This window comes from Bufo gargarizans, chromosome 9, assembly GCF_014858855.1.
Source record: "Bufo gargarizans isolate SCDJY-AF-19 chromosome 9, ASM1485885v1, whole genome shotgun sequence".
Taxonomy (NCBI): domain Eukaryota; kingdom Metazoa; phylum Chordata; class Amphibia; order Anura; family Bufonidae; genus Bufo; species Bufo gargarizans.
This window is the reverse complement of record NC_058088.1, coordinates 174,788,284-174,806,988: the sequence shown is the minus strand read 5'-3', so window position 1 is coordinate 174,806,988 and position 18,705 is coordinate 174,788,284. Positions and strand designations below refer to the sequence as shown.

At 47.8% G+C, this 18,705-nt stretch overlaps 1 protein-coding gene across 1 annotated transcript; it reads right to left on the bottom strand.

Annotated features, from left to right (window-relative positions):
- Nucleotides 1-925: 925 nt before the first annotated feature.
- On the bottom strand, nucleotides 926-15,390 carry RBM34 (RNA binding motif protein 34). Its single transcript, XM_044306229.1, has 12 exons — nucleotides 15,316-15,390; nucleotides 12,266-12,390; nucleotides 11,831-11,993; nucleotides 9,598-9,737; nucleotides 7,939-8,134; nucleotides 7,770-7,829; nucleotides 5,694-5,737; nucleotides 5,517-5,600; nucleotides 5,144-5,207; nucleotides 4,361-4,403; nucleotides 3,160-3,278; nucleotides 926-1,332 (listed from the first exon to the last, which is right to left on the bottom strand). The coding sequence occupies exons 2-12, from the start codon at nucleotides 12,331-12,333 to the stop codon at nucleotides 1,030-1,032; spliced, it is 1,284 nt and encodes a 427-aa protein (XP_044162164.1). The 5' UTR covers nucleotides 12,334-12,390; nucleotides 15,316-15,390; the 3' UTR covers nucleotides 926-1,029.
- Between the last annotated feature and the right edge of the window lie 3,315 nt (nucleotides 15,391-18,705).

Genomic DNA, 18,705 nt, shown 5'->3' with positions numbered 1-18,705 from the left:
CACATGTTCTAAAGTTCCCCACGCGAGATAGAAAATGGTAGCACCGTATCGCCTTTTTACCTGCCAAAATGAACTGTCGCCCAGCTTTTCATTGACTGACTGACATTGGCAGGCCCAGCTCTCACGCTTTCCTATCAGCACAGGAATTCTGGCATTCAAGAATCAGGAGGCCCAGGATGAACACTGGTTCCCAGACAACAGCCACTGTGGCTGCCAAGTGGATTTAAAATGGTACTATGAATAAATATTTTATAATAAAAAACTGTTAATACTTCCAATATCTTAACGAGGACCTGTAACCTCTACTGAGCTGACGTGTCAGTTTTACTATGTTCCCCATGTAATAACCATTCTGGAGCATCTATTCTTATGACTATGTTGTACGCTCCGGACTCGCAGTGCAGCTCCCGTCCTGACTGGATCACATAGCATTATATTGATTTATGATGCTATATAACCACGTACAGGTCTGGAATGTATTGGATAACACTGACATAATGCTGTCAGTGTTATCCAATACATTCCAGAACTGTAAGGGTTACATAGCATCATAAATCAATATAATGCTATTCGACCCAGTCAGTGCTGGGCGGTCGGGAGGAAGGAGCGTGACACTAGCTGGTGTGAAACCAGTCCTATCAATGAATTGCCAGCAGTCCACAATGAAGGCCCTCAGTGTTACCAGTTGAGGTTGTGCCCCTGCACAGTCGGACACGATGCTAGACTGTGCAGGGACACCCATCTGGACTTTTATGGCAGTCTACTACCAATACATTCCACAAGCAGGAATAATAAATAAATGGCACAGCATAGCGTAATAAGTCATGTATATTCATTCTGTAATTAGTAAATAAAAAATAAAAAAAAAAGCCATGTGCCTCAAAACCAGAGCTCAAAAAACTAAAACAAAAAACTCTAAAATCGCTCCTGACCCGTTATATTTTATTGATATTCACAGTCAAGAAACCGCAATGGGCCAGAAGTCTCTAAGACGTATAAAACTCTGCCGTCGTCACTTCTCCGTCCAGTTCATTTCTTCTTTACTTGCTGTTTGCTTGGCTTTTGCTTTGGTTTCTTGTTTGGTTTTGTTGCAGTTTTTTTAATCTTATTTTTCGGCTTCTTATGTTTAACCTTGGCACCGTCTGCCGTTTCACCCACGAATGTGTTGCTTTTATGCGCTTGTCCCTTCTTGAGGGGCTCTAACTTCTGTTTGAAGCCGCCATTTTTCTGTGCTCCCTTTGCGGGATTGGAGAGGCATCGTTTTATTCGGAGTTTCCTCCCCATGAGCTCGGAATTCCCCAGCTTTAGCGCGAGCTGCACCGAGTCGGCTCCCTGCAATGAAGTGAAGAGACACACTGAGGGTCTACAGTAGCTGCAGTAGGGTAGGAGCCTTCCTTATAAACACCTCGAATGCAAATAGAGGCAACGATGCATTTGGACCTCTCGTTTCTACATAAAGACCTCCCAGTGATCGTTGGTTCCTGTAGGTTTGGTAGCATTCAAAGTGGTATTCTGGCTATAACAAGTTATCCCCTACCCACACAATAGGGCAGTGATGGCAAACCATGGGCACTCCAGCTGTGGTGAAACTCCGACTCCCAGCATGCTCCGTTCATTTTTATGGAGTTCTGAGAACAGCCAAGCAATTGTGCATCTTGGGAGTTGTAGTTTTACCACAACTGGAGTGACGGGGGATAACTATCAAATCGCTGGGACCCCCACCGATCACGAGACCCCGTACCCTTGGGGACCCCAATAAAAATGGACAGAGCACCTGGTTGGAAATGCGAGCTACCACGCCATTCATTTCTATGGGAACGCTGGAGATAGCAGAGTCCCATAAAAATGAATGCAGCGGCGGCGTATTTTTCTGACCAGCCACTCAGTCGGGGGGGCTTCACAGGTTACAGGGCCCCAGTGGCAGGACCCCACTCATCTGATAGTTATCCCCTATCTTGTGGATAGGGGATAACCTGTTATAACTGGAGTACCCCTTTAAGTCACATATCACTGACTCTGCACCCCTGCTTATCAGCTGTTTCAAGGGGCTGCAAAGCTCAAGCAAGTCCAGCAGCCTCTTCATTGTTTCCATCTGACCATCTACTTAAAGACGGTGTAGGACGATGCTGCAATACTATGCACTTCTGCGAGTACACAGCCTGATATGAATGAAGAAGAGGCCACGGAACTTTTACAAGCAAAGCAACCCCGATCGGCAACGGCTGCAAGACTCAGAACCCCACCAATCTGAGGCCTCATGCACACGGCCTGCATACAGCGGGTCCGCAATACACAGGCACCGGCCGTGTGCACCCCGCATGCGGACCCATTCACTTGAATGGGTCCGCAATCCGGGAGATGCGGTGCGGAACGGAAGCACGGATCGGAAGCCTACGGAGTGTTATTGGGTTAAGTGGCAACCTGCAGGAGGGGAGAAATTCCTATATACTAGATCATAGGAGGAGGTTGGGTAATGTAGCCATAAAGACATTATGTAATGACATTGCTATGTTGATACCAGGTATTCACAGCTCTTAGTAGCTGGAGGCAGGGGGACTTGGGAGCTCAGGATTACGAGGAGTCCCTGGCTCATGGTCTTTACCGAGTGGACTCTTGCCACATTTCATTGTCGTCAGAATGAGCCCTAAAGCTGGATTTACACGCTCCGACCAGGAGCCATTTTACACTTCCTTCCCGACAATTGGCTGCTCGTTCAGTGGGGGGTGAATTGCTGCCATTACATGCAGTGTTTCTGGGCAGCAGATCGCTGTTTGGAGAGCACGATCTGCTGCCCAGGAATGATAATTTAGCTGTCTTCATTAACTAATGATTCACCCGATGAACAAGCATTTCACTCATTGATTGGGTGATCTGTGGCACCTTTAGACGGGCCAATTACCAGGAACATTCGTTCCCCATAACTGGCCCGAACATCGGGTCGCGTAAACCCAGAATTAGCATTTTAGATGCTAAATGCGGTGCATCCATTATCGCAGGCTTTTACCACGCACACAGAACCAACTTCCTAGTTGCCATTTAGACCACTGACTTGATGTGTCTGCACGTACAATTACAGCGATTCCCTGGGATGTCCACACACGTGGTGACGTTACATGGTAGTTTCATTTTACTGCTAAAGACTGAGGACTTATTACATACCTGAAATAAAACGTAGCCAAAACCTTTGCCAATCCCTGTCTTTGCGTCCCTGATGATTCGGACACCTTCTATGCCGCCACACTGAGAAAAGTGTTCTCTAAGGACCTCGTCTTCAATGTCTAAGGCAACATGCAAAATAAAGAGTCGTCATGTACTGAGAAGAAAAGGTTTATACAGTAACCGCATCATAGTAACATGTACTTGCATACACTGCTGCACTCATCAGCATCCCCATAGACATATATCCAACAGTCACTTCTCAAAATAATGCCCTCCAGTCGCACCAATATCTAGTAGGACCATTGTGTGTACATTCACCAGTATTTTACCAGTAAGGCCGACTTCACACGTCAGTGATTGTGAGCCAAAACCAGTAGTAAAGCCTGCTTAGAGCTAAGGTATAATAGAAAGATCTGCGCCTGTTCTGTTTTTGACTCCTGGTTTTGGCTCACAGTAAGGCCTCATGCAAACAGCGGGTCCGCAATATACAGGCGCAAGCCCTTTGTGCATTGTATCACGGATGCGGACCCGTTCACCTGAATGGGTCCGCAATGCAGGAGATATGGTGCTTCAGTGGGTTTTCTGTTCGTGCCTCCACACCGCAAAAAAAGTAGTGCATGCCCTGCTTTTTAGTGGTGCGGACTGTCGGATGTGGATAGTGGACCCAATTCACCCCAAGTAAATGGGTCGGGGTCCACAGATGACGGGCACATGGCAGTGCCTGTGCATTGCAGACCGTAATTTGCGGTCTGCGGCACAGGCATGGCCAGCACACAGTCATGTGCATGAGCCCTAACTGATGGAAATAAGTGACCAAATAACCGAAGTGTGAACTCGGCCTAACAAGATGGCAGCGCTACCATAAATGGCAGACAACTGCAATTCTTCCTATGGACGGACCATGTCCGATGTTTTTCAGAATTTGACAACGTCGTCTTCAGTGCGAGTGTTATGCGTTCACGTCACGCATTGCACCAGTGCGGAAAACTCGCTCGTGTGATAGGGGCCTTTGTCTTATAGCTGCCCCAGGGAAAACGAGGCATTACATGGCACCCAATTAAATCAATGGACTGTCAGTGCAATGCACGACCTCCGCAGAGGGAGATGCCCAAAGTGGACCTCTAAGAAAAGAGGCTGTATAGAAGAATAACAGACTCATGTTTGAGCGAGGTGCATAGGACCGCGCAGGTGTTCAGCTTACCATACGGAAGGTTTCCCACAAACACCGTTTTCTTGTTGTTGTGCTGTTAAAAAAAAAATAGAAAAGAAAAAAATATATATAAATAACAACAATAAAAAATATATAATTATAGATACCACAATCAGACCATCTTAACACTATTGAGGGTATATTAAAGGGGTTGTCTTATTTCGCCATTACTAAGGCGAGATGAGACAGTCCAGACCACCTACCAGCCGCTCCGGCGTTTCCCAGCCGGGAGGTGGTCGGAACGGTGTCCTATTCACCTGACTGGGGCCTAAAGAAATCTGCTTGCTGCCAATGAACAGAATTTTCTGCACAACTCTGCTGCATGCGATTTCACCCTTAGGCTTCATTCACATTTCTGGAAAAATCTGTCAGAGTTTCAGCCGAGAAGATGTCCATGAGGAATATGCGTTTGGTCCGTGTGCCCGTTTTTTGCCCTCTGCGTGTCATCCGTATTCCACTGACACTGCTCAGCTGAAAATGTATTTCCAGAGCATCTCCTACCAATGGTCCATGAAAAACGGACCAAACACAGATGCCATCTGTGTCATGTCAGCCATCTTTCATGTACTCAATGGGCACGTTTGGTCTGCATCACGGACCGGAGTAGTGCATGTCTCCGTGATTTTTTCATTGACCTACGACCAGTGAAAATCTACTTACGTGCGAACAAACACATTGAAGTCAATGGGTACGAGAAAATGCAGATCGCACACATCCATGAAAAACGGAAATGTGAACTGGGCATTAAAACAACATAAACTGCTGGTTACTTACAGATGAGCTTTTTGAAGCAAGGTCAACTCTGATGTGAAATCCACTGCTGATCTCAACGCCATTTCTGATGGAAAGAAAAACTGATCAAGGCCGGGTTCACACAATGTCCTGCTTTGAAAAACGTTGCATTTTTATGGCGGTATTTTTTTTTAAGCAAAACACCGTGGCACGATGTTACGTGTTGGCTGACAGGACTGTGTGTGAACCTTGCTCCACTATAACCGCATTCAGAGTCTCTTTTTTTGGGCTGTATTTTTATCGTTTACATCAAATATCTACCCTGAAGGACATGCTGATACGTGACTGAAACCCCTCATTCTGGTACAGGGAGCACGTCCTAAAACATCAATGAGAACACCGCTACGAATATTACCTGACAAGAGCCTTGGCAGCACTGTCTTGCTCCTTGAAGACCACATAGGCATTCATGCTTTTTCTCTTTGAGTGCACCGTCCGCCTAGGAGAGAAATGACACCACAAAGTCGGTGTACTTGAGGTCTAAATGACAACTGCAGCATGTAAGAAAACGGAAATCTAGACGTGAACTCACTGGATAGTGGCGACTTTTCTCGACATGGAGGGGTCTGCTCGAGCCTTATTATAGAAAGAAGGGGGCAAAACATGAAAACTTTTAGTTTATACCATTTTCCGAAAAAGCTGTGGCTGTCCCGACCCTGTGTATAGGCCCTACTAGGGGATATGGACCTCATGGACTGGGGTCTACTGCTCACCCCTTTTTATCAAGGAGAGAGCAGAGAATGATGGAACACCAAACCATTGTACAGGAATCGCCAGCTGCCCCAGACAATCAGCTGTTTGCCGGAAAGGGGAGGTTTCAAGCAACAGGATCAACGGACAACATGGGGAGCTACAAAGTAAGGCTACTTTCACACTCGCGTTTTGGCTTTTCGGATCAGTTTGCATTCTAATGCATTCTGAATGGAAAAGGATCCGCTCAGAACGCCTCAGTTTGCCTCCGTTCCGCCTCCATTCCGTTTTGGTGTCCGTCTGATGAAACTGAGCCAAACTGAACCGTCCTGGCACACAATGCATAACGGATGCAGATGGTTGTATTATCAGTAACGGAAGCGTTTTCACTTTCCGTTTGTGAGATCCATTCAGAGCTCTCACAAGCGGTCTAATGCATTCTGAATGGAAAAGGATCCGCTCAGAACGCCTCAGTTTGCCTCCGTTCCGCTTTGGAGGCGGACACCAAAACGCTGCTTGCAGAACGTCCGTCTGATGAAACTGAGCCAAACGGATCCGTCCTGGCACACAATGTAAGTCAATGGGGACTGATCCGTTTTCTATTGTGCCAGATAGTGTCAGTGAAAACGGATCCATCCTGGCACACAATGCAAGTCAATGGGGACGGATCCGTTTTCACTGACACAATCTGGCACAATAGAAAACGGATCCGTCCTCCATTGACTTTCAATGGTGTTCAAGACGGATCCGTCTTGGCTATGTTAAAGATAATACAAACAGATCCGTTCTGAACGGATGCAGACGGTGGTGTTATCTGAACGGATCCGTCCATGACGCGAGTGTGAAAGTAGCCCAAAAGGGGGACGACTTCTTTAAAGGGCATCTGTCATCACATATGTCCAAATAAAACTGGATGACCTTGAGATGTGTGCTGGTCAGCTAAACACCATGGTCTTGGTCCCATCTTCTTCAGTGCCTGCGTTGCCAAGAAAACTGTTGTGTTATAATATGCAAATGAGCTTCTACGAGCAACGAGGGTGGTACTGTTGCACCTCGCTGCTCCCAAAGGCTCCACTCACTGCCCTTCATGCCATGCCTCCCACTGCTAAGACTGACAGGCAAGGAAGTAAAAACATATCCACTCCTGGCCCTGAAGTCTATTGGCACATGCAAAGGAATGGAGAGTGCCTATCTGCCCTGAAGTCTCCATCCCTTTACTGCGCATGTCCCAAACATGTTCCAGCAAGACTTCAGGGCCAGGAGTGAATATGTTCTCAATCTTCGCAGTAGGAGAACGGCATGAAGGGCAGTCAGCAGGGCCTCTGGGAGCAATGAGGTGCAATGGCACCGTTCTCGTCGCTCCTAAGGGCTCATTTCAATATTATAAAAGAGCAATTTTCTCGCCAATGCAGGCACTGAAGAAGACTGGACCAAAATTGTGACGTCTAGCTGACCAGGGCCTAGTTTTACCTGGACATATGTGATGACAGATGCTCTTTAAATAGGTACTCAGTTTAGTGGACAGGTGATAACTTTTAGATCAATGGGGGTCCGACTGCCAGGATCCTTACTGATCACGAGAACAGGGGACGCGTCCCCTCCATTTGAATGGTGCGCTGGACACTCCATTCAAAGTCTATTGGACGGCCAGAGACGGCCCAGAGCTGTACTTGGCTATTTCAGGCAGAGATGAATGGAGCATTGGTGCACATGCTGGACCAGCACTCCACTCAAAAGAAGGGCCCAGGTCCTGGGGGGGGGGGGCCCAGCGGTCAGGCACCCACCAATCTAACAGTTATTCCCTATCCAGTGAATAGGGGGATAACGTTTTCCAACCAAAACACGCCAAACAAGCTCAAACTCCCACAGATTTGCCTGAAACTCTTAAAATGGTCAAAGGTTAACATGTAAGACATACCACAGAACGAAACCTCATAGACTCGATTAGACCAAAGTCTTTGAAGCAGGTCCTCAGCATCTAAAAACACAAAACAAAACTAAACTAAGCACATAACTAAGTGAATGATATATTATATACATGAACCCAATGAAGGGGGAAAAGGCAAAAAAAAGCGAATAACACATACCTGTTTAGTACAAGCTGTCGGCAAATTACCAACAAAGATGGTTCTCTTGTTCTTCACCCTCTCCTCTGCCTTTATCAGTCTCTTTTTGTCATGCTGCATTAGTTCTTCATCATCAGGGTTCTTTTTGGTTTTCAGGCTTTTCAGTTTGGCGGCTTTCACGCTTTCGTCTTCATCTGCATTTGTCAATGCTTGCTCCCTATAACAGTCCAAAAAACATGGTTCGCTCCATTAATGGTCTATGGGACTGGCAGAGATGCCTAAGTGCAGCATTCATCTATGCCCAGCTGTTCCTAAAGAATGAATGGAGAGGTGGCGCGCATGCTGGACCTGCTGCACCATTCATACCGACGCACAAGAGCCCTCGTGATCACGGGGGTCTAAGAAGTAAGATCCCCACTGATCTGATGCTTATCCCTTATTCTATAGATAGGAGATAAGTGGATATCATTGCACAACCCCTTCAGCAAAGCAGGGAGGTGTCCAACTGTTTTGCCCCCCCCCCCATTACTAGAACAAAGTAGTGGTGGCAGTAGGAAAGTGCCCCCATTGTCTGATAGGTGCAGGTCCCACCGCTGGGAGTGGGTGGTGGCTGGAGGACTCTGGTCCGGCCACCACCAAGAGCTCTCCCCATAGAAGTGAATGGAAGAGCACCACACATGACCGGCCACCACTCCCATTAACTTCTGTGGGCACGACGGAAATAGCCGGTCCAGCGCTTCCAGGCTCCGTGTGGTGGGACCCCGCAGCTATCAGACAGTGGGGACATATCCTTAGCGATATGCCCCCATTGTCTCAGATATGACTACCCTTTTAAGCAGTAATACCAGTCACAACCCATGAACAGTTGTGGTGCGGTTTCTAGAAGAAAGCAGTCAGGTTTTTCTACTTCTGGACAACTCCTTTAAGGGTTCATTCACGCGTCCGCAAGTTTGGTCCGGATCCGTTCCGGACTGTGCGGAACGGGTGCGGACGCATTCATTTTCAATTGGGGCCGGAAAAGATGCAGACAGCACATGTCCGGTGTCCGTGTTTTGTGGATCCGCAATTTGCGGACCGCAAAACACTTGCGGATGTGTGAATGGACACTTAGAAACAAAACATTTGTAGGGGTTGTCTGGTTTTGAAAAGTTGGGCTTTCCAGGACTAACACACTGATGGCCTAGCCTTGAATGGGACTGCCACATTTGCACGTATAGACGAGATGCTGTGCCTTAGGCGGTCAGACCATAACCAGAAGCTGAATGTTTTAGTCCCTGAAAACCTGGCATATCTCTGCATTACATAGAGCGCAAATTGATTTCAGTGGGCACAGTATAATGCTGCACTGCCCAAGCCGTGGCGCTGCAGGGAAACTAAACAGTTGCTGCCAAGTTTCGCCACAGACCACAGCTGATTACTAGGTGTCCCAGCAGCAGGACAACTTGTGCTCACCCATACTGTACCGTCATCTAGGGCTCCATAGCTTTACCTGAATGAAATCCCAGCATCACTATGGGAGCAAAAAGTCAAAAACCATCTTGTGACCATCACAAAAATATCCAGTACGGACACGGCGCAGCCCCGGTTTTAGCTGCTGCTGCACCGTTATCAGTACACGATGGCTACAAAATCCTACACATAATATACACTAACCTGCGATGCCCTCCGGCCCCGTCTTACCTGTCCTCAACCCGCTTTTCAGATAAGGGCAACTCTTTCTTCGCGACCTTGCGCTTTGCCTCAGCCGCTCGAAGGACATCGGGGCTTTGCTTACTTTGCTTTGCTCCATCCGACTCAGGAAGTTTTCTTTTTGCTTTTGTCTGCAAAAACCCCACAAAAATAGTGAAATCAGAAAAATCCTATATGGACCCCGAACGGCAATGCTCTCGGATCCTTTCCTAGACTCGGCATAGCCATGGTCTCCAACCTGTGGCTCTACAGCTACTGCAGAACTACAACTCCCAGCATGTAATTTTTTTCATGGACAGCACACTAACCCATTCATTTCCATTGGAACACAAATCATGTATCTGTGTGCCCATCCGCAAGTCCTATTCCTGTGCATATTTAAAGGGGTATTCCAGTTAAAAGTTAGCCCCTATCCATAGGATAGGGGATAACTATTAGATTGGTGAGGGTCCTATCGCTGGTACCCCATACCCCTTGTAGCCCCCCAAAATTAACGGAGCAGCAAGTCAAGCATGTGCCCTGAGGGTCCATTCATCTCTAAGTGAGCTGCGCTGATAGTGGAGTACAGTACTCAGCTATTTCCAAACTCTCATAGAGATGAATGAAGCAGTAATTCGGATGCTTGAACTAACACCACTTTCATTGGGGGTAGGTGGGGTTATGGGGTTCCAGCAGTAGGACCCCCACCGATCTATTATTTATCGTCTATCCTGTGCATAGACAGTGGACAAGAGGGGCCCTGTTTCTAGAAGTTATCGGAGTCAGCCCCCTTTTTCCAACCAATTAAAACCTCTTCAAAGGGGTTGTCTCACTTCAGCAAATGGCATTTAGCAAAATTCATACAAGGCACTTACTAATGTATTGCGATTGTCCATATTACTTGCTTTGCTGCCTTTTTTTATGACATTAGAAACTGCTTGTATCCAGGGGTTACGACCACCGTACAATCCAGCAGTGGTGGTCCTGCTTGCACATTATAGGAAAAAGCACCGGCCTATGCACACTACTGTGGTCCCGGCCCCACCAGAGAAGCCAGTGCCTTTTCCAATAGTCTGCAATCACGACCACCCCAGCAGGACTGCAGGGTGGTCGTAACCATGGAAACAAGCAGTGTATAATGTGATGGAGAAATGAATCCAGCCAGCAAAGGAAGCAATATGGACAATCACAATACATTAGTAAGTGCCTTGTATTAACTTTCTCTACATGATAAATGCCATTCGCTGAAGTAAGACAACCCCTTTAGGCTCCATTCACACATCCGCAATTCCCTTCCGAATTTTGCCGAATGGAATTGCGGACCCATACATTTGTATGGGGCAGCACGACGTGCGGACCCGCACTTCCGGGTCCGCAATTCCGATCCTGAAAAAAATAGAACATGTCCTATTCTTGTCCGCAATAGCGGACAAGACGAGGCATATTCTCTTAGTGCCGGCAAAATGCGGAACGCACATTGCCGCTGTCCGTGTTTTGCAGATCCGCAAAACACTCACGGATGTGTGAATGGACCCTTAAGCGTACTTCCACAAGTGACGGATACACTGCAGATCTGTGCACTGAAAATCCAAGACACTTAAATTGACCGGTGGATTTAAAATAGACAGCAGCAGCGACAATCTACAAGTCGAGATCCACCATGGATTTCATCCAATGCGTAGGGTAGAATCCAAAGTAATGGAAACCACTATGTGTGCTTGAAGCCTATGGAGGTTGACCCAAAATTACAAACTCTCCTCTATAAACAGGACAAGGGATAACTATTTGATTGGTGGGTGTGTGACTGCAGGGACCCCCATGAATCATCAGAACAGGGGACCCCAGTTCTTTGACTGTATACAGTGGTGGATGAGCGGGCATGCTCCTGCCCCATTCATTCCCTATAGCAGTGTTTCCCAACCAGTGTGCCTCCAGCTGTTGCAAAACTACAACTCCCAGCATGCCCGCACAGCCAAAGGCTGTCCAGGCATGCTGGGAGTTGTAGTTTTGTAACAGCTGGAGGCACACTGGTTGGGAAACACTGCCCTATAGGACTGCCAGGGAGTACAGCAGACGACTATCTCTGGCAGTCCATTGAGAATGATCAGTAACATGCATGCTCAACCGTCACTTCATCCATTTGGGGGAGGTGGGTCTCTCATCCTCATGACTGGTGGGAGTTCCCAGTGGCTGGTGGAGGGTTAACCCCATTAAAGCTGCCAGTGTCTAGTCATATGTCACTCACAATGACGACAGGAACATAAAGGGGCTGAGTGGAGGGAGCCTTGATGTCAAAGAGCGATGACAGTGAGGTGCTGCTCAGTTCCGATTTCTTGGGGAACAAGCTGCCCGACACTTCTCCCGCCACATAACTTTCCGCTGCAGCTTCAGCGACTTTACTTTCACACCTAGAGAGACAGAAAGTACGTTATTAGCGCAGGGATCAGCAACCTTCGGCGCTCCAGCTGCTGTGAAACTACAACTCCCAGCATGCGCTTATGCTGCTGTTCTTATAAATCCCATAGAAGGATTCTGGGAGTTGTCATTTGAAAACAGCTGGCGTGCCGGAGGTTACGGATCCCTGTATCAGTGTGTACGGCAGATAGTGACGCCGCTCCGGCAATCGCTGTCTAAGAGGAACTCACTCCCCCAGGATTCTTACAATACTACTTGTACTCACGTGGCCTCAGCAACTTTTTTGTTCTTCTTAACCTTTTTAGGTTTCTTTTTTAATTCTTCCTTCGGCATTTTCTTTTTAGATCACACGCGCACAAAGCCTCAAAAAAAATAAAAATGGCGAGGAATCTAATAAAGAGTGATGAAAAACGGCCTATTAAAACATGCAGGAAACTGGGCAACATCCATTTCACTGCCACAGAGGCAGCTACACACGTTCACTTCTTTAAAGGGGTTGTCGGGGCTACAGATATTGATGACCGATCATCAATAGCCGATCAGTCACCCCCACGATCAGCTGTTTTGGGCAGCCATGACGCCATGTACGGAGCACGGCTGGGGCCATGCCGGGGTACTGCAGCTCAGCTTCCATCCAAGGGAATGAGAGCGGTGGTGCGGCACTCCGGGACCTACACAGTACAGAGACTTCTGCTCCTACACTGTAGTTTCCGGCCCCGAGGCCGCACGATACAGCTGATAGGTGGGGGTGACTGATCTGATACTGATGACCAGTGATGGCCAGTTCGCCCGCGAACACATGCGGGCTGCCATCTTAACTCACAAGTCCGGCGAGGCACAGGTAAGCCTTTACCTGTGCTGCGAGCCGGTCTGAAACAAATGCGGTCACCGGGAGCAGGCAGTTCAGAGAACAGCCGCCGGGGGCCTTCATCGGGCTGTTCTCGGAACTGCCTGCTCCCGCTGACCGCATTTGTTTCAGACCGGCTCGCGGCACAGGTAAGGGCTTACCTGTGCCTCGCCGGACTTGTGAGTTAAGATGGCAGCCCGCATGTGTTCACGGGCGAACTGGCCATCACTGCTGATGACCACCGTGTGCTGTCCGCATCCGCAATTCCGTTCCGCGGCTCTGAAAAAAAGATAGAGCATGTCCTATTCTTCTTGTGGACAAGAATAGGCACTTCTATCATAGGGAAGGACACTCTGAGCCGCAAAAACGGATACAGCCGTGTGAATGAGCAGAACACAGCAAAGAAACACACATTACAAGCCATTTTTGCACAACGTATTTGGCACTGTTTTTCACGTGTTATCTGAACCCAAAAAAAAAAAAACTCTAAAAAGCCTCCCATTCATTTCAATGGGTGACAGTATTTTTTTTTCCACGCTAAAAAAATAAATAAAAAATTTGTGGCAAGAAGAAGCAGCATGCTTCATCTCGGAGCAGAATCTGCGCTGATTCTCATTGAAATGAATAGGAATCTGAAAAAAAACTGCGCCAAAACCTTGCTTGATTTTTTTCTGCGCATTTTCAAAATCCGTCGTGTGAACATCCCCACAGCGTTCAATTTTCTTCAAAGGAGAATGCATGAACACAAAAGTATATTTTATTGTGATTTTTTATTTTTGTTTTGTCTGACCTCCAACCCAAAATGAATTACTGCTGGGAATTTGCTGGGGAAAAAATAAAATAAAAAAACCCCACTCACTTATTGAAAGCAGCTCCTTTCCAATGCAGAGGCTCCCGTCCACACTGTTTCTGGTCCCCAGTAGACCATAGTCACAGAGACCGCTGCAGCCGTTCCGTGGCCTCAGTGGTGACGTATCCCCGAGCAGCATGTGACCACAGAGGCCCAGCCAGTCACGTGCCAGGGACATGTCACCGCTGAGGCAGTGATGCCGTAACCACGGATGAGATGTCACCCTTCCAGTCTGTCAGGGACCGGAAGCAGCGGAGATGGAAGCCTCGCCGCTGTAACGGAGCAGTTTTCAAAAGCGAGGCATTTTTTCATTTTGCTCTGGTTGTCGGACATCGCCATTAAAGGGGTTGTCGGGCATTTGTCCTTTCCTCAGGATCGGCCATCACCAACTCATCATTGGGGGTCTGACACCCTGCACTCCTGTCAATCAGCTGTGCGGGTGTAGCCCCCGCGCCAAAACTACGCTGCGTCAACTGTCTAGCAGAGGGAGCGCGTTACTACACCAGGTCTATCCGCTACACAGGTGTCAGAGATGCGCAGTTCTGGCGCTGGAGCGACGCTTGAACAGTTGTTCGGCAGGGGGTTCGGGGGTTTTGGACAGTGTTGAGCGAACTTGTGTTTTAAGTTCGGCGTTGGGCTATCAAAGAATCCTGTTATGGATTCCGCTACTACGGATCATAACGGAATTTGGTATCCATAACGGGATTCTTCGATAGCCCGAACCCGAACTTTGGACGCCGAACTTAAAACACAATTTCGCTCAACACTAGTTTTGGAACCAAGTCATGCAGCTGCGGATCGGCCACCACTTGATTAAAGCTGGACAACCCCTTTAACAGGAAAGAATAGGCTGATAGGCTCACCTCTTGTGTCACCCCTATCTCCTCATGGATTGTAAGCTCTTGCAGGCAAGCCCTCACTCCTATTCAATACTATGTCATCCCTGGGACCCCCATTCTCGTGAAGGGTTGGGGACTTATTGGCAAGACCCCTATAGATCTCACCATTATACACAAAAAGGGGGAAATTTATCAAAACCGGTGTAAAAGAAAACGGGCTTAGTTGCCCATAGCAACCAATCAGATTCCACCTTTCTAAAGGAGCTGTGACAAATGAAAGCTGGTATCTGATTGGTTGCTATGGGCAACTACATGAATCCCCCTCGGCTTGGACACCCTAGAGCAGAGATCAGCAACCTTCAGCTGCTGAGAAACTACAACTCCCAGCATGTACACTTTCTAGACTGTTCTTGCAACTCCCATAGAAGTTAAAAGGAGGATCCTGGGAGTTGTAGTTTCAGAACAGCTGGAGTGATGTTGCTGATCCCTGGCCTAGAGCACTCCAGCTGTGGAAAAAATACAACCCCTAGCAGTCAGGGCATGCTAGGAGTTGTAGCTGCACACCAGCTTGAGAGCCCCAGGGTGCAGACTAGACTACAACACAATTTTCAAGGAAGGGGGAGGTTGGGGGCATTTTGCAGAAAGGACTGTTTTACTGCAGCAGTTCTACTAGCATTGCAGACATGCAGCTGAGGCACTAGACCCCAAATATTTCCTGGGGGACCCCTTACTGGTGTGCATAGAGACCAAGTACAGAGGCGTTCACACACTGCACTCACCTAGGCTTGTTCCCACGTGGTGCTCATTCATACTGCTTCCGGGTCTCGGAAACAGTTTTTTTTTTTTTTTTTTTTCATTGTCAATAAACTTTATCGGCAAAGTTTAGGGTAGTGTCTAAACTCCATGAGCCGTATGGACCTTGTGATGTCATCGGGTCACGTGACACGCTAAAGTCACGCGGGTTTGAAGAAGCCGCGGGATGAGGGTTGATAAACATTAGTAACAGATAATCCATGTCACGTGCAAGGGACGTCTGCTCGTAGTTTTTTTTCTCATTTTTTTTCGTTTTCTTTCAGAAAAAACTTTATTTAATCCTGTATCTGTTTCACGTGACAATACATCAGTCTGTACAGCTCAGTAACAACAATAAGGGCATGATGGAGAAATAACAGGCCTGACCTCTTCATTTTACTGTCTGTTATAAACCCGCCCTTTTAGGCGAAGATTACATATATTTGAGAAGCTTTGGCTAAACTAGTGCAAAGCAAAATTTGTAACAGTTGCCCATAGCAACTGGTCAGGTACAAAGAGACAAGATGAGGTGGAATGTGACTGGTTGCTATGGCAACTGCCCCATTTTTCTTTCTCTTTTTTTTTGTTTAGCCTTTAGGGTGGGTTCATATCACGTTTTTGCCTCCGTTTGTTGCATACGTCAGAAAAAAAAGGGATACAAAAACGCAGCACACCACGTTCTTGTATCCTGTAGAGTCCGGTAAAAAAAAAAAAGGCTACTTTCACACTTGCGGCAGTTTGATCCGGCGGGCAGTTCCGTCGTCGGAACTGCCCGCCGGATCCGCCGATCTGGCTGTGACTGAAAGCATTTTGTGAGACGGATCCAGATGCAGATCCGTCTCACAAATGCATTGCAAGAACGGATCCGTCCATTTTTACCGGTCTGCGGATCCGGCACTAATACATTCCTATGGGGAAACATGCCGGATCCGGCATTCAGGCAAGTCTTCATTTTTTTTTCACCGGAGATAAAACCGTAGCATGCTACGGATTTCTCTTTTGCCTGATCAGTCAAAATGACTGAACTGAAGACATCCTGATACATCCTGAACGGATTGCTCTCCATTCAGAATGCATGGGGATATGCCTGATCAGTTCTTTTTTGGTATAGAGTCCGTGTGACGGAACTCAATGCCGTAAAATAAAAACGCTAATGTGAAAGTAGCCTAAGGCCTCTTTAACACTTGCGTTGTCCGGATCCGGCGTGTACTCCATTTGCCGGAATTACACGCCATATCCGGAAAAACACAAGTGTACTGAAAGCATTTGAAGATGGATCAGTCTTCAAAATGCGTTCAGTGTTACTATGGCAGCCAGGACGCTATTAAAGTCCTTGTTGCCATAATAGTAGTGGGGAGCGGGGGAGCAGTATACTTACCGCCCGTGCGGCTCCATGTGATCACGTCATCCATGCGCGTGGGGCGCCCTGACGTCACTCTGGAGCACCCCGGGAGCCGCACAGACGGTAAGTATACTGCTCCCCACTACACTTTACCATGGCTGCCAGGACTTTAGCGTCCCGGCAGCCATGGTAACCATTCAGAAAAAGCTAAACGTCGGATCCGGTAATGCGCCGAAACGACATTTAGCTTAAGGCCGGATCCGGATTAATGCCTTTCAATGGGATTTTTGGCCGGAGCAAAAAGCGCAGCATGCTGCGGTATTTTCTCCGGCCAAAAAACGTTCCGGTCCTGAACTGAAGACCTCCTGATGCATCCTGAACGGATTTCTCTCCATTCAGAATGCATGGGGATAATCCTGATCCGGATTTTTCCGGCATAGAGCCCCGACGACGGAACGCTATGCCGGAACAGAACAACGCAAGTGGGAAAGAGCCCTAAGTTGTATGGCATCAGTTTAACGTATACGTTAAAAGGAAGGGAAAAACGTGATGTGAACCAAGCCTAAGGGGTTTTCTGGAAGTAGAATTTTGATGACCTTTCCTAAGGGTTGATCATCAGTATCAGATTGGTGGGGGTCTGACACCCAGCAATCAGCTCTTTGAAGAGGCGCAGAGCTCCTATGAGTGCTAACCTCACAGCTCACCAAGCACAGCGCCCCACATTGTACAGTGGCAGTGCTTGGAATTGCAGCCCAGGCCCATTCAGGTGAATGGGACTGAGCCGTGCCTAGGCCATGTGACCGATGAAATGACGTCATTGGCCTAGGAAGAGGCTGGAGCGCCGGTGTTCTGCCAGGTTTCTATACCTTGCGAAAACTCTATACTGGAAGTGACGCGGCCGCACAAGAATCAGCTGGAGGAGGGTGTGTACGGCGCTGCGCAAGCGCACATCCACTGGATTAGCCCAAAAATAATTGCAGCGCCGCGGGAGAAGGACTTCATGCGCATGTGCGAAACCGTACACCACGCGTGCGCACTTAGGGGTAGGAAGATTTTCCAGCGCAAAATCTCCCTACCCCTGAGTGCACGCGCGCGTACAAATCATAAGGAGCAGTTCATCCTTACCGCAGAGCTGAGTGCAGAATATCAAGGTCACCACATAGCAGAGCTGAGTGCGGGATATTAGGGTAATATGCTTGCGATTTTCACGCAGCCCCATTCATTTCTATGGGGCCTGCGTTGCGTGAAATACGCACAATATAGAGCATGCTGCGATTTTCACGCAACGCACAAGTGATGCGTGAAAATCACCACTCATGTGCACAGCCCCATAGAAATGAATGGGTCCAGATTCAGTGCGGGTGCAATGCGTTCACCTCACGCATCGCACCCGCGCGGAAATCTCGCCCGTGTGAAAGAGGCCTTGTAGTTTCACAACAGCTGGTGTGCCAAAGGTTGTTGATCCCTGAGAGAGAAGACACAGGTCTGGCAGGGATGTCTTCACAGTCACCGACATGTGAAAGAAGCCTTATTATACATTTCTGAGTGGAATAACAGAGGAACAGCACAACACTGATTAATACGTAAAAGCTGAGGGAAAATACTGCAAGCAGATAAAACTCCCACTGACTTCACTGGGGACCATTCTCAGTATGGCTGTGACAAACCGCAGCTATAAGACTACATGCACACAGCAGTGTGGTTTATGTGGATGTTTCGCACAGATTTTGCTACATTTTGCCCCAAATCTCACCGTTTGAGTTGAAAAGGCTGAAATCCGCACATAACAATTGACACTCTGTGGACTTCAAAATCTGCGCTGCGCTGAAAATGTATGCACCCTGTAGATGAGATTTTGAAAATGTCATGTACTTAGCTGGTACTGAATTACGCAGCGGATTCTCAGCGCAGAAATCAGTGTGTCATACGCACTGTGTGCATGTCGCCTAAAACCGTATGGCAGGCATCCGTGCCTATCCCTAGAGAGTGCATGTTTCGTTTCCCCTCTGGTTTCACGCGGCCAGCACATCCGTAT

Excerpts from the sequence above, each read along its gene's own strand:
- RBM34 (XM_044306229.1), bottom strand. The coding sequence starts at position 12,333 with ATGCCGAAGGAAGAATTAAAAAAGAAACCTAAAAAGGTTAAGAAGAAC. Across the intron at positions 11,994-12,265 it reads AAAAAAGTTGCTGAGGCCAC|GTGTGAAAGTAAAGTCGCTG; the intron begins GTGAGTACAAGT and ends CTGTCTCTCTAG. Across the intron at positions 8,135-9,597 it reads GAAAAGCGGGTTGAGGACAG|GGAGCAAGCATTGACAAATG; the intron begins GTAAGACGGGGC and ends GGACTGTTATAG.